This window comes from Fulmarus glacialis, unplaced genomic scaffold (genome assembly GCF_000690835.1).
Source record: "Fulmarus glacialis isolate BGI_N327 unplaced genomic scaffold, ASM69083v1 scaffold37138, whole genome shotgun sequence".
NCBI lineage: Eukaryota > Metazoa > Chordata > Aves > Procellariiformes > Procellariidae > Fulmarus > Fulmarus glacialis.
The window spans coordinates 1-22,993 of record NW_009230804.1 but is presented as its reverse complement, the minus strand read 5'-3'; the positions used below and the strand labels follow the sequence as shown (position 1 = coordinate 22,993).

The following is a 22,993-nucleotide window of genomic DNA, read 5'->3' as shown; positions in this document are numbered from 1 at the left end:
ACATAGAATGGCTTGGGTTGGAAGGGATCTTAAAGATCATCTAGCTCCACCCCCCCTGCCATGGGCAGGAACACCTTCCACTAGATCAGGTTGCTCAAAGCTCCGTCCAACCTGGCCTTGAACACTTCCGGCGAGCAGGCATCCATAACTTCTCCGGGTGACCTGTGCCAGTGCCTCACCACTCTCACAGTAAAGAATTTCTACCTAATATCTAATTCAAATCTACCCTCTTTCTGTTTAAAACCATTACCCCTCGTCCTATCACTACACTAATCCAAAACTTAAATAGAGAATAAATACACTTATTCAGTAGTATTTAAGAAAGTAACATAGAAATAGTTCTATTGATACCAGGTTTTGATAGGAAATCACAAACTTGTTTCTAGTTTGGCCCATGGCAGAGTTCACAATATTCATTCAATCTGAAACATGTATCACAGGTCTATCTGATTTTAAAGAACCTAATAAAATACAGAAACATACCAAGAAGGTTACTCTCATAGTTTAACAGCCAAATTTAAACATTTAACTATACTTACAGAGCCATCTTTCAGATTTCTTTCATAGGAGAAGTGACACTCCATATTTTCTTCATCTCTTGAAATAACAAAGTTGTATTTGCCAGCTGATTCTTCTCCAGCTATCAATGCTTTCTTCAGTTCTTCGACATACTTTTCTCGCTTCATTTCCATGTCAGCAGCCTCCCTAGAAATTTCAGCTTCAGACACTATCAGAAAAAAAACACGTGAGAAATAAATACTCATATGTGTGTAAACATGTATATATATTTAATGTACATACAGACACATAGTCACACACCTTAAGGGACAGGCAAATATTACGAGACTATTCTTTCCTTGACATATATCCATGTGCCAGACACTAATGGAAATGTAGCAGGAATACTGTGTTTTTCATAAGAATTAAGTTCTGTCCCTTTTTTTCCTGTCTGAAAATGGTTTATTACTACTAGTCCACAATTCTACTTGCCTAAAGTTATTCTTAATAACACTAACCTAAAACAGAGTGGAATGTTTTAATTATGATTTACTGTGCCCTCTCAGTTCTCCTTGAAAGCTTGTAATCTAAACGCTATAAGACAACAGATGCAGCTGTCTCCTCACACATCCTTGATCCAGTTTTCCAAGTTTCTAACTTACAACAAAATAAACTGTCAATTTACAAATGAAGCTACACTAGAGACTTGAGAATCCATGTTTCACCATTCACGTTCAAGGACCACTAAATGGGAGATGTGTCTCCAGTTTGCATTACATCAGGTCCATACAGAAAATTTTATTCCACTCCTTTGAAGATGAAGAATGGTTGAATACAGTACAAAACAGGCCAATAAAGATGTACTGTCATTAAGAACAATGATAGCCTTTCGTGTCTGCTTCTGATCATTTATTTCTTCCTAAATCTTCTTTTGGTTAACCCTCAAACTCAAATGGCAGTTTACCAAGACTCATCACATTTCACGAGGAGTAGCAAGAAACATTCTTGATTTTACCACCTGGGCCCCTGGTTATTTTCCTTCTTTTTTATTTTATTCTACATACTGTTTCCTCGGTACTTTTAGAGATCAAATGTTAATCAGAATAATGATCTCAATGAGGAGTGCAGAGTTTCTTGCACAGACAAATATAAGCAAAGACTCCAAATTAAAGTTAAGATAGGACGTGTATAATGTAATGCAGGCTTTAATGTGTAGCCTACCAATACAGTATTTTAGATTGATTAACAGAAGTGTTTCCCTTTCTTCTGAACAATCTTCTGATGAAGACTGCTCTAGATTGTCATTTACCCCTGCTTCCTCTTAGACCTTTCTTCTTGCCCAGCATTTGAGAGCGCAAGATTAGCAAAAGGACATTAGTTTGTGACAGCCTGAAAAAAGAAACCAGAAAACAAAACCAAAACAAAAAAGCAAACAAAAACACACACACCAAAACCCAACCCAAACCCACCCAAAAAACCACCAAACCCCAAAACACATCCTTCACAGAACTGCAAGTGACTTAAAAAAGTATCCCGCTTAAAACCCTTATTAATAAATATATTTCTTCTCTATACAAATGCCTTTGAAGATAGCTTCATATTGAGACATAAGCCCGCACATGTACTGAAATCATACTGATAGAAATAGAAGAGCATTTCAATCAAACGTGAGCCTGTTCAAATTGCCTCATTTTTTTCCAGTCTTCTTGCTGACACGGTAGCTAACCTCATATTGCAAAGGAAGCAGTACGTATCAAATCAATCTATCATATAAAAATACAGCAAAGAGGTAAATGTATAATTATTTGCTATGAATAGTTACATCTTCAGACACTTCAGGATTTCTGGATTAGTTCTGCATCTTCAATAATTTTAGCTTATTTTCACAGACTCAGAGTGGTTGAGGTTGGAAGGGACCTTTGGAGATTGTCTAGTCCAACTCAAATGATCAAAGAAGGGTCAACTATAAAGGTTGCTCAGGACCATGTTTTCAATGGGTTTTGAATATCTCCAAGGACTGAAGCTCCCCGTCCTCTCCAGGCAATCTGTTCTGGTGCTTGGTCACCCCTATGGTAAAAAAGTTTTTTCCTGTGTTTAAACAGAATTCCTTGTATTTCAGTTTGTGCCCATTGCCTCTTGTCCTTTCACTGGGCATCACTGAGAAGAGCCTGGCTAGATCTTCTTTACTCCCTGTCATCAGGTATTAATTAATACACATTGACAAAATCTCCTTGAGCCTTCTCTCTTCCAGGGTGCACAGTCCCAGCTTTCTCAAGTTCTAGCATGACAGATGCTCAAGTCCTTCAGTCGTTTTCATGGACTGTTGCTGGACTCAATTCCATAAGTTCATGCTGGAGAGCCCAGAACTGGACACCGCATGATGGGTCTCACCAGGGCTGAGCAGAGGGGAAGGATCACCTCCCTTGACCTGCTGGCAACATTCTTCCTAATGCAGCCCAGGAGGCTGTTGGTATTCTTTGTCACAAGGCCACATTGCTGGCCCATGTTCAACTTCTTGTCTACCAGGACTCCCAGGTCCTTTTCAACAAGTATCATCATTTGAAGAACATGTTACACTTTTCAAATTTATTCCTACAACCCAACAAGACAAATTTAAACAGAGCAAAAGTAAGCAGCAGCCCTCTTCACTAAGTTGGAGTTTAAAAAATCTTTATGAAAAAGAATACAGGAGAGAGAGAAATGGATAAAGGTGTAACAGAAACGTTATTTCACTGCATGGACATCACAACCATCTTTTTTCTAATATGTAACACCCTTTCCTAATACATGAAGAGAAAGAGGCTAAGACAGAGGGCCACGTATATAGCCAGCTAGTACTGGCCCTACAAACAGGACTTCGAATGCAAAGCCATACTATTTAGCTGCAAAGCTGCACCATTGCCTCCTTCCCTATGCACCACATCTGCATCTGGCATACAGGGACATGAACAAGAGCAAAGCCAGCATGCCGCACTGCAAACATGAAAAGACCTACAAGCAAGCAACTGCTAAGTCAAAGTCAGTTGTGCATTAATCCTCACGCATTAAGACTGACAGGTACGAGTTTCAGAACAGGACTTGGTACCGTTACAAACTGCTGCAAAGCTGGAGGCTTTAAACTTACACTAGCCATTGCACATGCTATCAGTTCTTCCCTACCTCATTCTAACCTAAGTCAAGTGTTCAACCCTCAGCGCCAACACAACTGAACATATCTAAGTATCTTAGATAAAGTAGTAAAAGTATTTTCGAAGATTTTTAGGACTTATTTTAAGCATGAAACAGATGTCATCAGAAAGGCTTAAGACTTTAACAACTGCCAGCTGTATCTTTTTTTTAAAAAACTGAAAGCAGCGCTTTTAATGCTTATATAAAGAATGATACAATGGAACTACTGTCTGGAAAAAAACTAAGCCTACAAGCCAGTAAAGAATTGGGGCTACAGGGCTGGTCAACACTCATCTTTGCAGAGCTAACAATCCACTGCAAATAACAAGAGTTGAATGGGAAAGAAAGGCAAGAAATTGCCATCAAAACATTTCTACTTTATTATAAGCTACAGCCACCAATCATTTCCTCATTAGCTAGTTTATTTCTTGTACAGGACACCAGACAAAGTTGTGAAAGAAAAGGCCACTAGTAAGTCAGCAATCCCCTTAAATCCTCCAAAATAGTATAGACAGAAATGTGGAATCCCTTGTAGTATGAGGCAAAGAGGAGCAGAAAAAAATAAGTTGGAAATACTTACAAAAATAAGTGTCTGAATAGAACAACGATTTGAACACTGAGAAAAATTAAATAAACTCTTAATGAAAATAAGAAAGCTAAAAAACCAAGGATACTAATGTACTATAATAGAGCACTGTGGGTTTTTTCTCCTGTGGTGCCTGTACATGCTGCATGTTCCTTTATCTTACAAAACTAGCAGAACTGATCAATCGTTAGAGAAACATGAAATGTATAAATCCATATATCTGTAGTTCTTTAACACAACACCAAGTGAATACATTAGATCATGTTGTATATTTGTGTGCTACTCCTCCCCTCCAAGATTTACTTTTTTTTTTTCCTCCTTAAATAGGACTCCTAACACTTTTCATCATCACATTAAATATACAAAGACCGTAAAAGACAACTCCATCAGCAACTCTCATTCATTTCCTGGAAGGTCTTGCCAAGCAAAATAATCCACAGCATGAGAAACCCAAAAGGGATTTCCCATAGGAAGGATTTTCTGACCACTGCTTTCCCTCCTCCCAGGTTTTGAATTTAGACTCTAAGCAGTCTCAAACGTGATGTAATAACTTAGAAAAAGTGATCAAAAACAATGCTGAGTGTATGAAAACACAGATCTGTGCAGTAGGAAAGCCTCATGCACAAGAACGTCAACTCCTAATGAAACTATTCAAAGGACTACAAATTCAATATGAATTCCTTAGAAATGGATCAGATTCTTGCAAAGAAATAGAAGCGCTCTCCTTTGGATGAGTACCCAGTGCTCATGCTAAACTGTTGTGGGTTTCTTTCTTTCCTTTTAATAGAGTGAGGTCATCTTGCTTTCACTGGTCCTCTGTTTTGGGAAATGGTCTTCCAGCCATTGTGCCAGATGCAGAAAGTTAACAAAATGAGAACTGTGTTTACGTATTTTTTCTATACTCTTCCAGTTATAGTAACAAGGCTTTTACTTAGAAGAATAACAGATTTAAGGAAACAGCTTTTGGTGAATTTTAAGCTGGGGATTTTAAGGTTACAGAAGAACAACCACAAAAGCTTCTAAACAGAAAAACTAGTATGCTCAATTAGTTAAGTATTTATCAATGTTAACATCTTTTTTGTTATTTTGAAAACATATAGTTTGACTATCCTATTGTCAAATCAAGAAAGAAAAAGCTTTCATACCAGACCACAGGGAACAAGCATTGGAATACATGTGTTTGTCTTGTGCAGGAACTCCTAAGCAATAGTGTGTTTGAAATGTTAAAAGGAATATGGAAAAGCAGATTTAATACGTATGTAGACATATTTTAAGTTAGTCTTGCTTCCTAGGTCTGAAAGAAAAAAAGGTAAAAATTGTATTCGAAAGAAGGTTAATGAACGCTTTAGCTTCTTTTTATACACAGGACCTATATATACACACACATATAGAGAGTTTGTATGCATGTGTACATATATACACAAAGCACTATTTTTTTTTTTTACATATATATATATCAATATATATCAGGCCTATTTGAAATCTTGGCTTATGTAAGAACTGGGGAGAAACAATGTCCACTGGGCAGGAAGAAGAAAGAAAGGAACAACATGGACATCTATTCTTGTAATTCAGAAAAAGAGTCAGGAAAATGTTTTTGCCTACAGTATGTTTTTTTTACTCTTTCCTCCCTTTGAAATATTTTTGCCACTGAGAGATGTATTTGACACATCTCTAAAGGAACACACAAATCTTTCCTTCTTTTGCTAGGGGTCAATGAGAGAAGCATGCACATATTAAAAGACCTATCCTCTTACTCAGGTTTCCGAGTGGGGAAAAAAATCGCACAGGCTATTTTTTTTTCTTCTGATAACTTATGCCCAGGAAAAAAGTATTTTCTTGTCCCTTCTCATTCTCAAAAATTCACCTGAATACCAAATATAGCTACCTCTAATTATTAAGATTTTAAGAAACCATTTAAAAAACATCTGCAATCAAATGCTTCGTGAACTATAATATGCAAATGGAACTTGCATGACACATTTGTTCAAGGATCTGGAGAAGATACACAACTGGTACTCCAGTATCACTATAAGAAATTACATTCTTGAGAAAGAACAAGATATTGCATATCCATATGCTAAATGAATTAGTATTAGGTTCGACACGCAATCTTTTCAGATTTGAAAGATCTCTAAACGCGTCCCAGGAGATCATGAACCCCACCTCCTCCATCACTGGGGAGAGGTAATGCTCATAAAAATTTTTTGATGCAAGTTGTGGGTCACAGTTTAGAAAATGTTTAAAAATAAAATAAAGAACAGTAATAATTTAAAACTTTTTTTTTTCTTTCCATTATTACCTGTCCCGGTCCATGCACATTGGCCATCACTAAGTATTATACCGAAGCCAGTGCCCAAATCTTTTTCCCATGATACTTGTAGAAAATACGTTGCTTCTGGATCAGAAACTGGATGAATTCTATTCAAAGTCTTCTCCATTTTCCAGACACCTGTTTAGGAAGTAAGATAATCTTGTTATAACCAATGGCTTATTTTCCAGAGGTGCTCAGCAGTTTTACATAACTAGCTTTAAAAAAAAAAAAAAAAAAGATACAAATATAAGCATACTTAGAATTTTATTTTACTTTCCTCCACAAATTCAGTTTTTTGGAGAACTGATGATATTTCCAAACAGAAAACTGGATTACAATAAGTAAGGTTTACAAGAACAGTGCCAACAAGCAAATATATTTGAATAGTCCCAAATTAAGAAACTAAGTGTCAGGAAGCTGGGGAACAGAAAATTGCAATACACAAGCACTTCCCCATGGCTATGTTTTTCACTTACTATCACCCAACATACAGCACATGGAACATAATTCAAAATAATCAATATCCATCTGGAAAACTGCCATGTGGAAGCATGCTGCTGAGCTTCACTGCAAAGCAGAGGTTGTAGTGGATGCCAGCAACCAAAGAAATTATTTTAAAAAAAATGGATGCTGCGGAGAACAAAATTTATGATGCTACAGTGCATTTTTTGTTCAATATCAAAGCAACTTGGCAATCTGTACTTGACATAAGACCTTCTAAAGAATCCCATGTATTTATACATAGTATTATCTGACAATAATGAATCCTCACAGTACTCAAGAACTTTAAAACTGCATTTGGCAATTTGCGTCACAGAATAATGAAGAAACAGCCAATTTTGAAGTTAACATTGACATACAGTATTTTCATTGAGAACACTTCATGTTGTCCAGTACCTGAAGAGCTCGTTTTGGGGTGTTCAGTTGTTTTGGGCTTTTAAATTTTTTTTTTTTTTTTAAACAAGAATGAAGTGAATCAAAAAAGGCTACATGTTCACTCACACACTAAAAATAGCATGTATTGATAAAAGCAGGAAAAACGCAACTAAGGTATTTAAATTACATACACTGAGTACAATGATGCTTGGACAGGTTAAGTATTAAAAGCTCTATCAAGTTTTCCGTCTAAAGTGTAGCAATAAGTAATCATGATAGGCCCTGAGGAGACTCTGTTCTACAAGTGGGAGTAGAGGGAAGCTCCTTCTTTGCTCATGGTCATTGAGAGCCAAATCTAAATACAGATTTTAACTACCATTGCCCCCCCAAGAAGGTGGCATTTTCAGGTTAGGAGGAATAATTGACTGCACTGTGTCTGACCTTTGCTCAACTCAGCACCCCACAACATTTGAAAATGCCTTTCCCTTGTCCAGACAAGTGCACAGTATTCAAAAGCAGCAAAATATATGAATATAAGACTTGCTTTTCAAGTATAAAGCTGCATTAACAGCTAGACAACAGCTGCATTGTCAATAATATAAACCTGCATTATAGATATCAATAAGGTTAATGAAACAACACATTAACGACTTCTAATGGCTAATTAAACCACAATACAGATCACCTTGCACTAACAAACAGCATTTCTAAAGAATAAGAGGAACATAACGTAAAGTGTCTGCTATGAATTCCAGGCTGTACTTTGGCTAAAACATGTCACGAGGCACTTCCAGTATTGCTGACTACCCATTACATTTTCATCACCAAATAATCAAAGCGCTAACTTTGTTTTTCCAGCCTTAAAGCTTAAGTATACATAAGCACCGTAACATTACCCTGTTTAAAATATTTTTCCAAAGAGTTTAGGATTCAAAAGCTACGGTAGGACTAGAAAGAGATAAATCATGTACATATAGCTAAGCATCATGAATTCTCACCAACAACAGTAAGAGGGATGACTTTACTAAAACCACCACTGCTTATACTATTACAGATGTCATACTCTGTGTTTCTATTCACAGCAAATGCACCAGAAACTAAAAAGTTACTTAAAAGCAATACTGAAAAATTAGTGGGAGTCCGAAAAAAAGTCTTCTCTTTCTATCACCAAGCAACTGGCCATTTCTGAAAATCTACAGTATGTCTGTGCACCCGTAAGCAATAACAGAAAATTAAATATTGGGGCATGGAGGCCTGGAACAAGGCCTTTGCAATTAGTGATTATAGAACTAAAGCCATTTTAAAGATTTGTAGTGCACTAACTGCCTGGACATGGGTCAATAAAGAGCACAGGACAAGAAGCACAAGTAATGTGTGTAGTCTGTTCAAGCACATGGGCATGTATTCTCCTTTGCCTGCCAGATTCCCTTTGGCTTTTTGCTCGTTCTGGAAAAATACAGAGCCTCTTACGAAACATTTTCATAAAAGTCCTTCTCTGAAAGACAATGTTTTTAAAAAGACTTTAATTATTCTTTTTTACTTAAAGATTGTAAAACAGTTGCGTGCAACGCAGACAGCATGCAAGGTACTGATTCATATATATAGTTCAACAGGGAGTTTTTTCTTGTGCATTTGATTCTTAACACAAAGCAGAGCAGCATTCAGGAAGCATTCAGGTGCAGGAAACCGCCTGCACCGGAGGCTTTCTTTTTAATGTAGACTGTTTATAACAGAAAGCAAAGCAAGAGAGTTGGATTTTCTATTTATATGATGATAAAGAAAATGAAGTTTCAGTCCTCAGTCAGAAAAAGTGATGTCAAGAGCCACACAGGAAAGGAAATTTATTTATTTATTTAAAGATGCACTAACAAGGTCTCTAAGTCCTGAGATTAAATTCATCTGATATCATAATACTGTGCTTCCCATGCACCCATCTTCACACATTAGTATTTCACTCAAGTGATGCTAGAGAGCTAAAAATGAAGATTCTGTTTAGACATCATTCTTAAGAGGTGAGTGGCCACCATAAGGGATGAGTCTGTCAGCAGAACTGAGAAACCTTCCATACAATTTGTATACCTGTGATAAAACACAACTTCAATAAAAACAAATGTGCTGAGGAGATACAACGCAGAAGAATGTTCTGTATTTCATAATAAAATGCAAAATACAGTTGTCGAGCTTTTCCACATTTTATTGTGTATCTTTGAACAAATAATTTTACAAGAGAGAATAAAAATGAAAATACTTTTTCTCCCAGCTTTTATCTTCTCCATTGTGCTCACTAACCTTTTGAGAGGCGTATCAGCTATTACTGCATGTTTAGAAACTGCCTTATAAAGCAGAGCTCAGCCTTGCTTGAGATCTCCAAGCACTCTACTGTTCCAACCCATCAGCAAAAGCTTAAGGATTCTTGACTTTATATAATGGCTATTTACTTCTCTTTAAGAGGAATAAACCTTCTTCATGAAAATTATTCTGACCTACACAGCATATACGAACATCACTGCAAACAAAAATTTCATACCTTACTGCTTTTCTAAAACCTGTTCGTAAAAAAAAAAAACAAAACTCAAACAAAAAAAAAAAACCCTAAACCCCTCTTTCACAATCTCCCAGCAACACAACTCTTCCACAGAGTTTAGTGTACTGTTGAGTAAACAGATAAACCACACACAGCTAAAGCATGAATACAGCAAAAAATAGCAAAGGAGTTACCTAACTATTTAGCAACTAGCAATTACCATTAATGAAAGAAAAAATACAGAAACTAAATCAGAGCAGATTCCTTATTAATTTATAAGGTGAGTGCATGCATCTCATCCACTTCAAAGGCAAAACTTAATAACATATGTGGACCACTATATTTCCAAAATAAGAATTTCAGGGGGAGGAAGCTGGACATCCTACTTGAATACCTGAAGTTAGCTGTATGTTCACAGGATTTACAAGTAACTTTGTTCAACATCTTTAAAAGATGTATTGCTCCATACTTCAAGAACTGAAGTAAACTAAAACACCCTCCTTTCAACTAACCTATCTCAATTCATCTGACTGCTTACTATATTCTCTCATCACCCCATCAGTGTTCAACATGCCAAGCACACGTGACTCTTCACAGATCAAGTATTTGTGTGTAAAAGGTGATCATATTCCTACCAGTTTCTGCCCCAGGGTTTTTGTTGGTGGGGGAAACACTGTGCCAAAGTCTGGAGGCCACAAAAAGAGCAGATTTGCCAAAGCAGATTCTCCAGATCCCCCTCCCCAAATTAACACTGACCTTATAAATATTTCAGTTTGGCTACCAATGAGTGTTCTCTCCAGGAATGCAGAAGATCGATAACACACCTCCAAGAAAGTTCTTGAATCTACACTTCTTTAGTCATTTCCACAGGAGAAGATATCATATACACACAAATTGGGGAGTTACCATAGCATCAAGGCTGCAACAACTTAGGTTTACCATTGTTACTGTTAACATCATTATCTCCCAAACCCTAAATATAGATTCTAAAAGTGAAAAACATATGTACATTTCAATCCAATATCTAAATCATGCTTTAAAAGGACAACTATTCAACAGGATAATTCATTTTCATAACCACCGCACATGCAAAATTCCAGCCAACAGTCCTGCACGTGCTTGTCTAAGAATCTACCTTTATACATTCAAAAAGTAGTCCCACTAGAAATATTATTAGTAAATTTTTAAACGAATGCCAAACCATTTCTCTGTTGTGGCTATTGTCTCAAATAATCCATTAACACCTACAACTGAAGTATAAAGAGTCACAGCTGGTTTAAAGTGTTCTGAGCCAGACACTCAGCCAGAACAAAGTAACTGCAGATGTACTGACAAAGGGGTCTGAAAAATACACATCAGCTTAGGACCTGAACTTCCACACACCTGGGCACACAAGCTTGTAGAAGTTGGTACAGCTTTTTAAGATTTTATTAATATCCCCATCTCCACCAAGTCATAATTTCCTTGTGAAAGACAGCCAAAAATATAGAGGATGAGGGAGAGTTGAAACTTCAAGAGTTAGTTTCACTTTCACATCTTTGGGTGGAAAGGTAGGGACACAGGTAAGAAATGTATTAATGCTCAAAATGGTTAAAACAGCCACCTGAATTTTGGCACTCTCACTATTTAACAGTCCAGCTGCTACTGAAGCTTATAAAAAAAATCATTGGATAAAACCAGACTATTTTTATAGCTATCCAACAAACTACATTACTGAAATCAGAGCCTCACTATTGCAGTCTAAAAAGCACCTCAGAGTCTATCAGACCAGAGAAGTACCTTCGAGTGCCATTCAATATTCAGCAACGCTGTCTCTCTGTAGGCTCTTTCCATTCACTGTCTCAATAAAATGAGAGCAGTCAGTACTTTCTTCCTCCTGTAATTATGATAAAGAAAAGCTGCAGAGAAACTGATTGATTAGGGCCATAAGAAAGCCAGTGTTATTCTCCTCAAGGGCACAGGAGGTCAAACCACATACCAGCACCTCAGCATGTTAGAGCCAAGGATCTGAGACAAGCTTGCAGGTGGGAACAGTTGAGTCCCACCCCAAATTTGTAAATCAGAGGCTTTATTGAGGCCTTCGAACAGTTGAGGATTGAGCTGTTTATCTTTAGCACTTTGTCCCTTTGGTCTTTGGCTTCTATGATCTATATTAGGCAATGTTTCTTTCTAAGGAGAAATCAGCTGTTGGCTGGTGTGCAATTGACTGGAGTCTACTCTCTGAACAAACAGTGTACACAGTTGCTTCTGAATAAACAAGACACTTTTAAAATTGGCTTACAAAGAATTTTATATGTTGTTTTGGATAGCACTAGGCATAGACCAAAAGCCAAATTTTTTAGGCAGCTCCAACACAGCATCATTGATAATATTTTGAACTTCAGCACTTTATTTTTTTCCATGCAGACTAATGGCTTTTTTTCAAATTGCTTCGGCTGCAGGTGTTCCAAACTTCAACAGCCATGCATGGAAGGCTACTTATAGATCAGAAAGAGCTACTATGTCTTTCTAATGGAGCAATTAACTTAAGTGCTTTCTTGTTGAGAAAAATAGGGAGCAATCTACAGTGAGTTCAGAATAGAAGATCAGCACATAAAGCACACTGCTGTTAAAGTCTATAATTTGATCCCTTCTGTCATTGGCTTGACCACTACATACACTACAAATCAGACTCTAATCATCAGAAGAAAATGAATAGTTAACCTATAATCAGAGAACAGGTACTATTCAGGAGATGCTATATTACTTACAAGTGGATTACTGGAGATTTAAATCAGTCACGAAAAACTCAGATTGCTTTTAAAGATTAAAACTAGCTATTACCACATTTTCTAACAAAAGGAAATAAGATAATGTCTATATTTATTAATATTTCTAGAGACATATTTCATACAAATTTATATTCCCTCATGTTAATTTAAAATTCCATTAACTCCAATACTTCAAGAGGAAGAGCATTAAAATATCTAACAAAAACTTCAACTATGACTCAGTTAATCTAAGAACCACTATCGACCTAATAAGGACTTCCTCTTTTTTCTTTTGTTTTTGGAATAACATGATTGGGCCAACAAACATGAAGAAAACAATACAGCATCCTTCCTATCGCATCTCACAATAAGCCTCCCATTCCCTTGGCCACAATATTTGTCTGACACTGAAGAAAGATTCAATAATAACTTTCAGCTGTAACTTATAGATACACTTGAAGACCAAAGAAGATTAAAAGTTTGAGAGCGCTTTGTTTCCTAATGGAATTTACGGGGCTAACATATTTTTATATTACATGCAACCTAAATTGTATCTAGTTGTTCTTTTGTTTAACTTTGTTCTATATTAAAAGCACAAGGATCACAATTTTGTCAATAATGCAACTTTGTCTTGCAGATAAAGGAAATGAATCAAAAATTGGCACTGGATATGAAGAAGCGACTGAATGGCTTTATAACTTTGTGCACACAGGCATCTAGCCCATTTTAAAAATTCAGTCCTGCATGACAACATTTGATCAAGAGATTGACTTCAAGACAGCTGCAATCAGTATTTGGTCATCATGGACCCAACTGCAGAAGCAAGACTCACGTGGCTAACATTTGCACCGCTTGCTTCCCACTGTTTTGTGACAGCCACAAAAGGATTGGAAACATGCACATACTTTTTGCGCAATTGTCCAAAAAAAAAAAAGCAGTCTTGAGCTTGTCAGGCTCCATGGGCCAATAGGATATGCAAGATTTGCCACAAAAGATCTGGAATATATGATAAGGAACAACCCTTGTCAGACTTATTTACTACAGTCACCAGCTGAAAAATGAGGAGAAACAGAAGGAAGCAGACAGTCAACAACCTTTATAGTAGGAATCTTACTAACAAGCTTTGATCTTAATTGTAGCCTGGAGGCAAAGCCCACCCTGGTGTCTTTCATGCTCTTGAAGTCTCAGACCTAACCCACTACCAACTCCAGGCATCCAGGCTTGCCAAGCTTACTTATAAGCATCTATATTAGGAGACAGTTTAAGCTATAACAAGGTTAAAAAAAACCAGGCCTTCATATATTAAAATAAACACCTAAGTGGGCAATTATACTAGTATATACTAGCAAGTAAGAGAGTATCTGGATAGATTTCCCAAAGGGACAAACCTTTCTTTTTTAACCTTTTCTACTAAATCTTCCCAACACTAACAGTTGAGCGTGTGCACGCTGTCAAATCCTCACTTTCCAAAATCCATATGAGAAAAATCCTAAGGTTTCCCTAGATAAATCAGGATACACTAACTGAATGCTATAAACATGTAAAAAATAAAATTAAGTCATACAACTGAAATATTTCCTGATGAAAAAGTTAATTTTAGTACTGAAGTTACTAAACAGTGTGTATAGAACTGAGCAACCACCAGACCAGCTTCAAGTGGGCAGATCTGGGATTCAAAGTCAGCAGGCGTGCCTAAGAGACCCAGACTCACTATCCTTGTTGCCTCTGGGAGATGCAAGCCCCAACAAATATTTTGTAACTCTACTTTGGCAGTAGGTCAGCCTGGCTTTCCAAGGCCTTACCAAAGCCAATGGTGGCATGGAGCCACACCTGTTTTGCCTTCCCTTGAAAACTGCAGCCTTAGACTATTTATTAAGAAAGATAATTCACTTTCTCAAAAAAAATTAAAAAAAAAAAGATCAATCTAACTATATATCAATTTCCCCATAATCTCTCTGAAAAGACGGCTCTAAAATAATTATATGTTTTCCAGACAAAAAACAGAAAATGGAAACAAATCTGTACAATTCTGCCAGACACAGCTTTGAGACTGCCGCATACAACCAGTAAGAACCAAGATTCAGGAATTCCCAGTTTTCAGTAACCATATTATCCACTTGAGTATGGCAAAGTTGAGGAATTGAAGAAGAAAGAAGGGGAGGGGGGGGCAGGAAAGGCAGCATGTTTTAACTGCCCTACGCCCATCCAAAAATGCTCAGATACATATGTCTTTTTGATGTATATTTGGATAATGCAGTAGTCTGGTTGAGGTATCATCTGTTTTCCAAAACACTGCCTTCTTTAGGATTAAGTATTATCAGGATATTCAACACAAAACAAATCTGTCCTACAGATTTCCTTTGTTTTCTATTCTTCAGTCCCCGTGTAGACCTATTATAATCCCACTCAGTTTGACATGTTTCTGTAAATGTTTGATTTAACATCACTGAGCAATGGATGCCACTAAATAGTCTGCCTTTTTTTTTTTTTTAATTTGAAATAAAGTCAAATAAATTCAGAACTATTGAATCCACAGTAGCTCCATAGGCAAGAGTAACAAATCTGAAACAAGGATAAATGAAACAAAGAAATCAGTGTCAGTTAGGTATGGATGGATTTAATTCTATACGTAAAATTTCTGAAGAGCTTTGAAAAATTGAGCCCAGTAACCTGGAAAAACAAGTTTCACCAAATGTAGCCACTTCAGTGGGACAAGAGCAGGTATAAATATGAAGGCTTACGTATCCTCTTCTCCTCCCACCTCTACACCCAAGACTTTTCAAAGAGATGGATTATTTTAATTTCACGTCCCTGTCAAATTAATAATAAAAAATAGGCCAAGACTCCAAATTGCTTTATCTTGCTAAACAGTTTCCTAAGGCATTTTCTTTGAAGAAAATTCCTGCATTACCCTGTCTTCACTTACCAAAAGTTTTATTATGTTTTTCTTTCCATTTGCTATTTATCTACTGGAAAAGGCAACATTGATCTCCCTGAAAACAAAGAGCTCACACTACTTTAATTTACAAATTTAAACATTGTAATTCATTTTGTTTCATCTGGCCTCCACAGAAAAGTAATTCACAAGACATTTTCAATGAAATCACTTTCAATGTACTTAAATTTCCATTTTGCAGCTCTTTATTCAGCCATGTTTATCACTTTGCCTTGAAAACTAATTACTTTTTTGATGGATTAGGCTGAGCAATCAGAGTTTGAAGATAGGCAAAGAGACATCCACCCATATCCATCCATATTGAATATCGATTTCGACTGTTTCTACAGATGGACACAGGTTCAGCTTTGGTTCTTTAATTTGCCTTAAATGCCAAGCCATGAGATTCAACCTATCAGGTAACACAACAAGTACATATACATAGGATTATATGATGCCGGTGCCCCATGGTATAGCACCTTCAAAAGCGGCAAGAAACCCACAGAAAAGCGAGGCACCAGTTTAGCTTAGGCTTTGTGATAATGCACATTGGACAAATCAAAACAGGAGATAAGCACCAGTCCATATCCAAGAACGACTGACATGCCAGTATTTTAGCAAGGAGGGGGCCCAGTGCACAAGTCCCACAAGCCCTGAGCAAACAAGCAGCTTTGTTTTAAAAAAATAGATAAAATAAATAAGGACACAGTTCCACTAAACAGATAGCAAATTCAGTGGCCACTGACTCTACATACTAAGCAATCACTTACATATCTATTAGCTTGTGCTCAATCAGCACAATGTCTACAAACCACATTTAGAAAGGAAAGAGGATGTAAAGAGTTTCACAAGAGCCACTTGTACTTTTTACATCTTAAGTTCTATACATAAAAATATAAAGCTTTTCAAGACATATCAGCTCACTGCTTTTCTGAGTAGTTTTCCTGACTCTTTCATGTGGTGATTTTTTTTTCTTACTATCAGCTAGGCAAAAAAACCTCCAGAAAAACCCCACTACTCTCAAATATTAAACCCTTACCCAAGACACTTGATGCGAAGCAGGGGGTCTACTTAAGGAAGCCAGCTTTTCAATATTAGTTTTCCCTCACAACTTCTAAAGAACGTTAGCCTGCACTGGAGTGAAAAGAAATTTGCAGACTAATATGAGGACACAGCAGGAGCACATGAGCAGAAAAATGCCATTGGGACTTGAACCAAGGGGGCAATGAAGTACTCATTAGGAAAATATAGCACAAAAGTGCTTTGATACTGCACCAGTTAGACACAGTTTTGAGATCTTAAACTGTAGATTATTACAAGGCAAATAAGTGGATCATCAGTGTAGAGGTCTCAAAAGTGTTGTTTGAAGACTGTAAGTCACTGCTTTCCCAGATAAGTTAAATCAGCTCTTACGGAATGATGATATAAAAAATTATGAGAGGGTGGGGGGGATGGGGCGGAAATTGAAACAGAACAAAAGGGAAAAATATTTTTAAAATAAGTCTCAGTTAAGCTTAGGCTTCACTACATGTTGGATCGCACTTTACCTTCACGTTGCTGAGCTTTCTGGTTCCCAGCTGCAGAAGCTAAACAGAACCACTACTGCACATCACTATCTGAAACAAAATCATGAACAAATACAATGACTCTGAACAAATGCAGGTACCTGAGCATAAAAAAAACAGCCCTTTGTGCAGATGAGTCAATTCTTCACAGTTCCAACAAACTGTTTCAGTACAGTTTTAGATACAGTACCCCCACTGCATTTTCCTCCCTTTCAAGGTTACAAGCACACTTACTTGTTTTGCATCATCAACTACCAAAATCACAACACGAACATCGAATTAACAGTATATACTAAAAAATTCCTCCTCTACATTATTATATAAAGAAGAGAAAAAAAACCATCTATTTTTGGGATGGTCAAGGATAATAAGACAAATCCCTGCAACAGACAAGATTAAAGAAAGATTATAAAATATAAAGCACAGTTTTCATCTATATGCTTCCCTAACCAACGCAGAGGAAAAAAAATCCTTCTCTCTAATATTGCCTTTAGGACATTATGAAATGTAAGTCAAGTAGGTCTATTACCAAGAAACACACAAGAATGCTTCAGCTAGTTCCTTGCCTCTTATCTCCAAAAATAATTATGCTCTATGACAGCAATGCCTAGCTTTCACTGAAATTAACATTTATGCCCAATCTCCATTTTGCCTATGGCCACTGTGTGCTGTACTCTGAAAATTAACGTTAAGTTTCACAGCTGGAGAAATTTAATATAAGCCCACACAATAGAGTTTGCTGCCTCCAACTACTGTCTAAGCTTCCCTCATTGGCTCACTCAACACAAATCTCTCCTCAGGTTTTTGTGAAGTTTCCACCATAAGCTTGACACAGCTGACGGCATTTGGAAAGCTCCATGCTCTCTCTTTCCTGTCCAGCTACTGTGCTGAAAAGGGTGGCCTCTAAGATCCTTTTGTAGACCTGTAAACAAATAATCCCTTTCATAATCATTTGAATAATTTTTTAAAAACAAATGCAGCCTGTGATAGGATATATAGCCTCACTCTCCCTCTAATTGCACTAATTTTTCAATCCCAAGATAGCAAGCAATTTGGCTGATGTCTAGATCAAAAACACAAAAGTTCTTAGTCTCTGCACTCTTAAAATCACATAAGATCAGTCTCCCTTTCTTACTATTTATTTTACAATCTCTGCTCTATCTGTCTGCTCTGTTGGAGGACACCCTTTCCCACAAAACTCACCTAGAAGTTTGCAAAGCAGATGTAGAAATATTCCATAATTTTCCAAACTTTGGAAATTTGGACTATTTAATCAAATAATTTTTTGTGAAATTACTAGTCTGCCTCAGAAGATACTAACAGCAGAGGCTCTTGCTTAGGTACAAGCATAATGAAATTTTTTTCAAATTGGAACATTTCCTGTAAAATATGTTCTTTATGTTGATCAGATTTGACTGTGTTAGATTAGCAAACAACAGTAATTTGTTTAGTAATTCTCTTCTAAATTTCACCTTAGCTTGTGTCAACATGGTACCATACATAATCCAGTAAGTCTTTTATATCTTGACATATCTTGGACAGCAGTCCTTATTACTACATTACGTGATACTAAGTTCCAGTAATAATCTTCAAATTCACAGGAGCCTTTTGCTACCTTTTCTTTTTTTCATCTCATGTATAGAGACAAAGGAGGTGGGGAAGACTAAAATCCACAAAGACATCCCGATTACAATCAGTAGGAGGTGAAGGACTTTCTTAACCGAGGGGACAGCTCAAGTCAGCAGAGGGACCAGGGATGGAACTAGAGCAAATCCTACTTTTGGTGCAAAAATTTTCATTTCATGAACCATTTCATGGTATTTTACACTAGCTTTCTAAATCGGATTCTTTGTAATTTAGTGAAGTTAGTCCAGGTCATAACTTAAATGTGTATGCACATTACTTTGCATGTTCCCCACAATAACAGCAAGCACTACACAGTTTTTGTCAAATACAACAGTGAAGAAATCACAGCTGCATCCTATTAACATTGAAGACATAAATAATGGTTTGCGACCTTAAAATCTCACCCTAAACTCCTGGCAATTCCACCTACTCTTTAAGGATGTGTGGTGCTTTTTCATTTGCGGTTCCTGAGCTCTAACATAACCTCTTAAAAACATTCTCCACCTACTGCTAAGCCCTAGGCGACAAGAAGTAAGGATTAAAATTTCTCATCTTCAAGTGGCACTGAAAGATAACAAGGACATCAGAAATAGGCATTGAGACAAAACAGCAAGTGACCCCATAAGGCTCATTGCACATACATAAGCATGTAACATGTAATATAATGAAGCCAACATGCAGTATAGTAAACCATTTTAAATTATCTCATCCATACTGAAATGGAAATTTATTGGTCAAAACAGACCACTGAAAGCTACCCAGCGTTCTTGCAAACCAGCTGACAAGACAAGATACCAGCAGCAGCAACACTGGGATTGTGTACATCACAAGAGGGGCTAAGGTCACCTGTGTCATGTACAGCATAACTGTTTCTACAGCAAGGCCATGACACCATGTTTTTGGTTTTGTTTTTTTTTTTTTACAACAAGCTGGAGTGCCTTGCTAAGTTGTGCAGTAGCCCTCTCATCAGCCCATCAGTTGTATATCACTTTATCGTTTCTTGTTTTTCTTTTTAAATAATACTTAATGGAAAAGATTTGGTTCACAAGTTGTAAGTAATGACTTAGATGTACTGGTTTTAGTCCAGATAAACACTTTAAATCAATGGAATTTAAACGTTGAGGCAATTTTAAAAATCTTTTATGCACTCTTGTATACCATAATGGTGTTTAAAAATCTAACTTGCTAGGTTTAGCTCTTAAGTACTTCACCAACAGATATATTAGAATCATGTTGTAGATCCAAGATGCTGCTATTCTGTTCATTTCACTAGCAATGACAAAATAACTCCTGAAGTGCCTGTAATGCCAATGTACGGCAAATCATTCTAAACGCTCTGCATAACAGCAATCAAAAATGTTGAGCATATAAAGTAAAAGGCAAGTGCTTTCTCTCTACAATCTGGGCAACATAGCCACCATCGTCTGATCCAACAAATGAAGGCATCCCAGACTACAAACTCAGTATCTCTGTATCCCACATCAAGTGTAGCATAACAGCTGGCATATTCATTCCTCACAGTCTTTCAAGACTCTAGTGAACTCCTATAAAACAACAGCCTACACAATTCACGGAGTTGTATCATACTGATAGAGGACAGCAATTCATATGAAGTCTGCCACGAAAAGCAGAAATTTTAAGGTATAGGTTCATTGTTATATGAACATTCCTTATCATACATCACCTGACATGGTAAGTTTCCATAAAATGTATGGTTACAGTACCAGGTTAAAGCACTCCCAAGCACCTTTGATGTGAACACTGAGGACTGAGTATTCATTCTTGCTCAGAATAGCTGCAAACTCCAAGCATTTTACAGCTATTGTGATTCATCCTACTATAGTGAATATAGTGTGCACTTTTGCTAGGTAACAGAGTGAGGCAGGAAACGGAAAGAAAGAGGAGCCATGCCTAAATGTAGATAGCTTTTTTGCAAAAGGATATTAGCAAACCAAATGCCATGTTCTAATACCATTGCTGGCATACAGAACACTACCTACTCACTACATGTTTGCCTCAATAATGTATATCCCTCATGTTCCGCCACCTCCTTATTCCAGTGGGAGAGCTAAACGAATTTGTAGCTGTAGCAACTGTAGCAAATAAGTTTTTATGCATTCACGTTTGTAGTTCAAGATACTAGGAACAAAAGATGTGGACATGACGTAAAAGCCAAAAAAGAGCATTATCAGCTTTTGCCAATAATACAAACTAGCATATCTCAGAAAAACCCCTGCATTTGTATCTTATTTGCAAATGTTTTTTTCACCTCATGTATACACATACACATTTGTTATGCACAAATACTTGTTTATACAAATGTACCTGTCATGTCAGTCACCCACCCGTTATATTTTTAAAGTATCTCCTCCAATCCTCCTACTTCTTAAGAAAGCTGAGAGACACAAGAGAAACTAAATACCTAGCCTCCCACATGCAAGTTGACATTGTTTTGTTATAATTCTTCCTGCATTTGAAAACAACCTAGAAGCTTAATCTCCAAAGCCACCTTTTTCACCTTTCATTATACACACAAATTCCTTGGTATGCTCTACCGCTTAAACATTCAACTGAACAGTGTGCAATCTGTTCACTGGCAAATCACACTACTAAACCATTTCTTTATATGTACGTACTACGAAGCACAGCCAATACCATTAAACCTCCTGTTAAAAAAAAAAAAAAACCAGCAGCACAGAAAACCAATATTCATTATATGATTTTATTTACCTATTTCACTATTGCTATATAGATCAATATAACTGTTTAAACTTCTAACGTATTTTGAGATTTCAACAGACAAGAATGCATATCCAGCCAATTCCTGTAGACACTACCAACTGAGATATCTTAGCCACTTGTAGTTTCCATGACAATATATTAATTTGGAGAAAAAAATACAAAGGAAACTGGAGTACCACCATCTGAAATCTTGTATCTCAATCAATATCCTATGCATATCACAGCTGCATCCCAAAAGACATTGTCATGCTAGGTACACTATCTTTTAAATGATGCCACTAAGGCTCCCACAACATCATTTATGATCAAATTGCATTCTTCTCGTAAGAGCAAAATATACAGCTGAAAGCAAATTAATACAGCACGTAATCAATGAAAATTCTTCTTCAAATAGCTTAGACTTTTGGAAACTTCACTTGAAAGTTAAATTGTTAGGGTAAACAAAAAGCATTTTTGCAAAAATCTGCAATGGATTTCATATGTGAACTTACCAGAAACTATCAAAGTAGGTAACAGTATATAAAAATAATCACGCGGGCCATGTTTGCAAACAAAACTACTGAACTAGAGAAAGCTGGCTGACCACCTGGAAGCAGGCTTGACTACGGTGTGACCGAGAACTGACAGCTGCAGTCTCCTCTGCAGTTACAGGAGTAATTTTACAGTTACAGTAACAAATCCACATTGAGAAACCAAAAGTGAAACCAAAAAGGAAAACCAAACCAGTTTTCTTTTTCCATCTCAGAGACACATAAACAAATTCAAAAGTATTATTGCCTTTAAAATCTAGGGTCATGGTAACCTTTAGAGGTTGAACTGTTCGTTGGTTATAGTTATAACTTCCTGCACTTTAGAAATCTACCTTAATGTGATGTCAATCAAACACTTCAACATCAGGTTATACTAGATAATAAAGCTGGTTTTAGAACCGTCTTTCTGCATTTTAATTGAATTCCATTTTTCATCCAAAACCTCGACATATGAATAAAAGAAATTGATCCGGTGAATGTAATTCACTAACAAAATAGGAGTAATAACTATGAACATGTTATGAGAAAATGACCATGCATCTTGCTGATTACCAATTAAATAAATTGATAAATTTGCAAATTAATGAACCTTCATAGTTACTAGACTTACACAATCTCGAGAAAAATAAAAACAAATCTAAAATCAAGATAATGTCTGAAATCCATAGGACAGAAAAACTAGTTATACAAGAAAACCCATCTTAAATTCTACATCTGCTTACATTGAAGAACATTCAAGTAATTTTGGTGATTATGAATTTGAAACTACAATTTTACAGCGAACTCAAACTTGTAGTTACCAAAGTTACTACTGCAAATGAAGTTGCTCTTCAGAAGATACTAACAGCATTATCTCCATCCTTTATTGGATGCAGGGGG

General features: G+C 36.7%; 1 protein-coding gene across 1 annotated transcript; it reads right to left on the bottom strand.

Moving 5' to 3' along the window:
* Nucleotides 1-539: 539 nt before the first annotated feature.
* LOC104081559 (DNA repair protein XRCC4-like) lies at nt 540-6,693 on the bottom strand (the record flags this gene model as incomplete). Its single annotated transcript, XM_009584356.1, has 2 exons — nt 6,555-6,693; nt 540-727 (listed from the first exon to the last, which is right to left on the bottom strand). Coding segments are annotated over exons 1-2 (327 nt in total), but the record flags the coding sequence as incomplete, so codon positions are not given.
* Nucleotides 6,694-22,993: the final 16,300 nt, after the last annotated feature.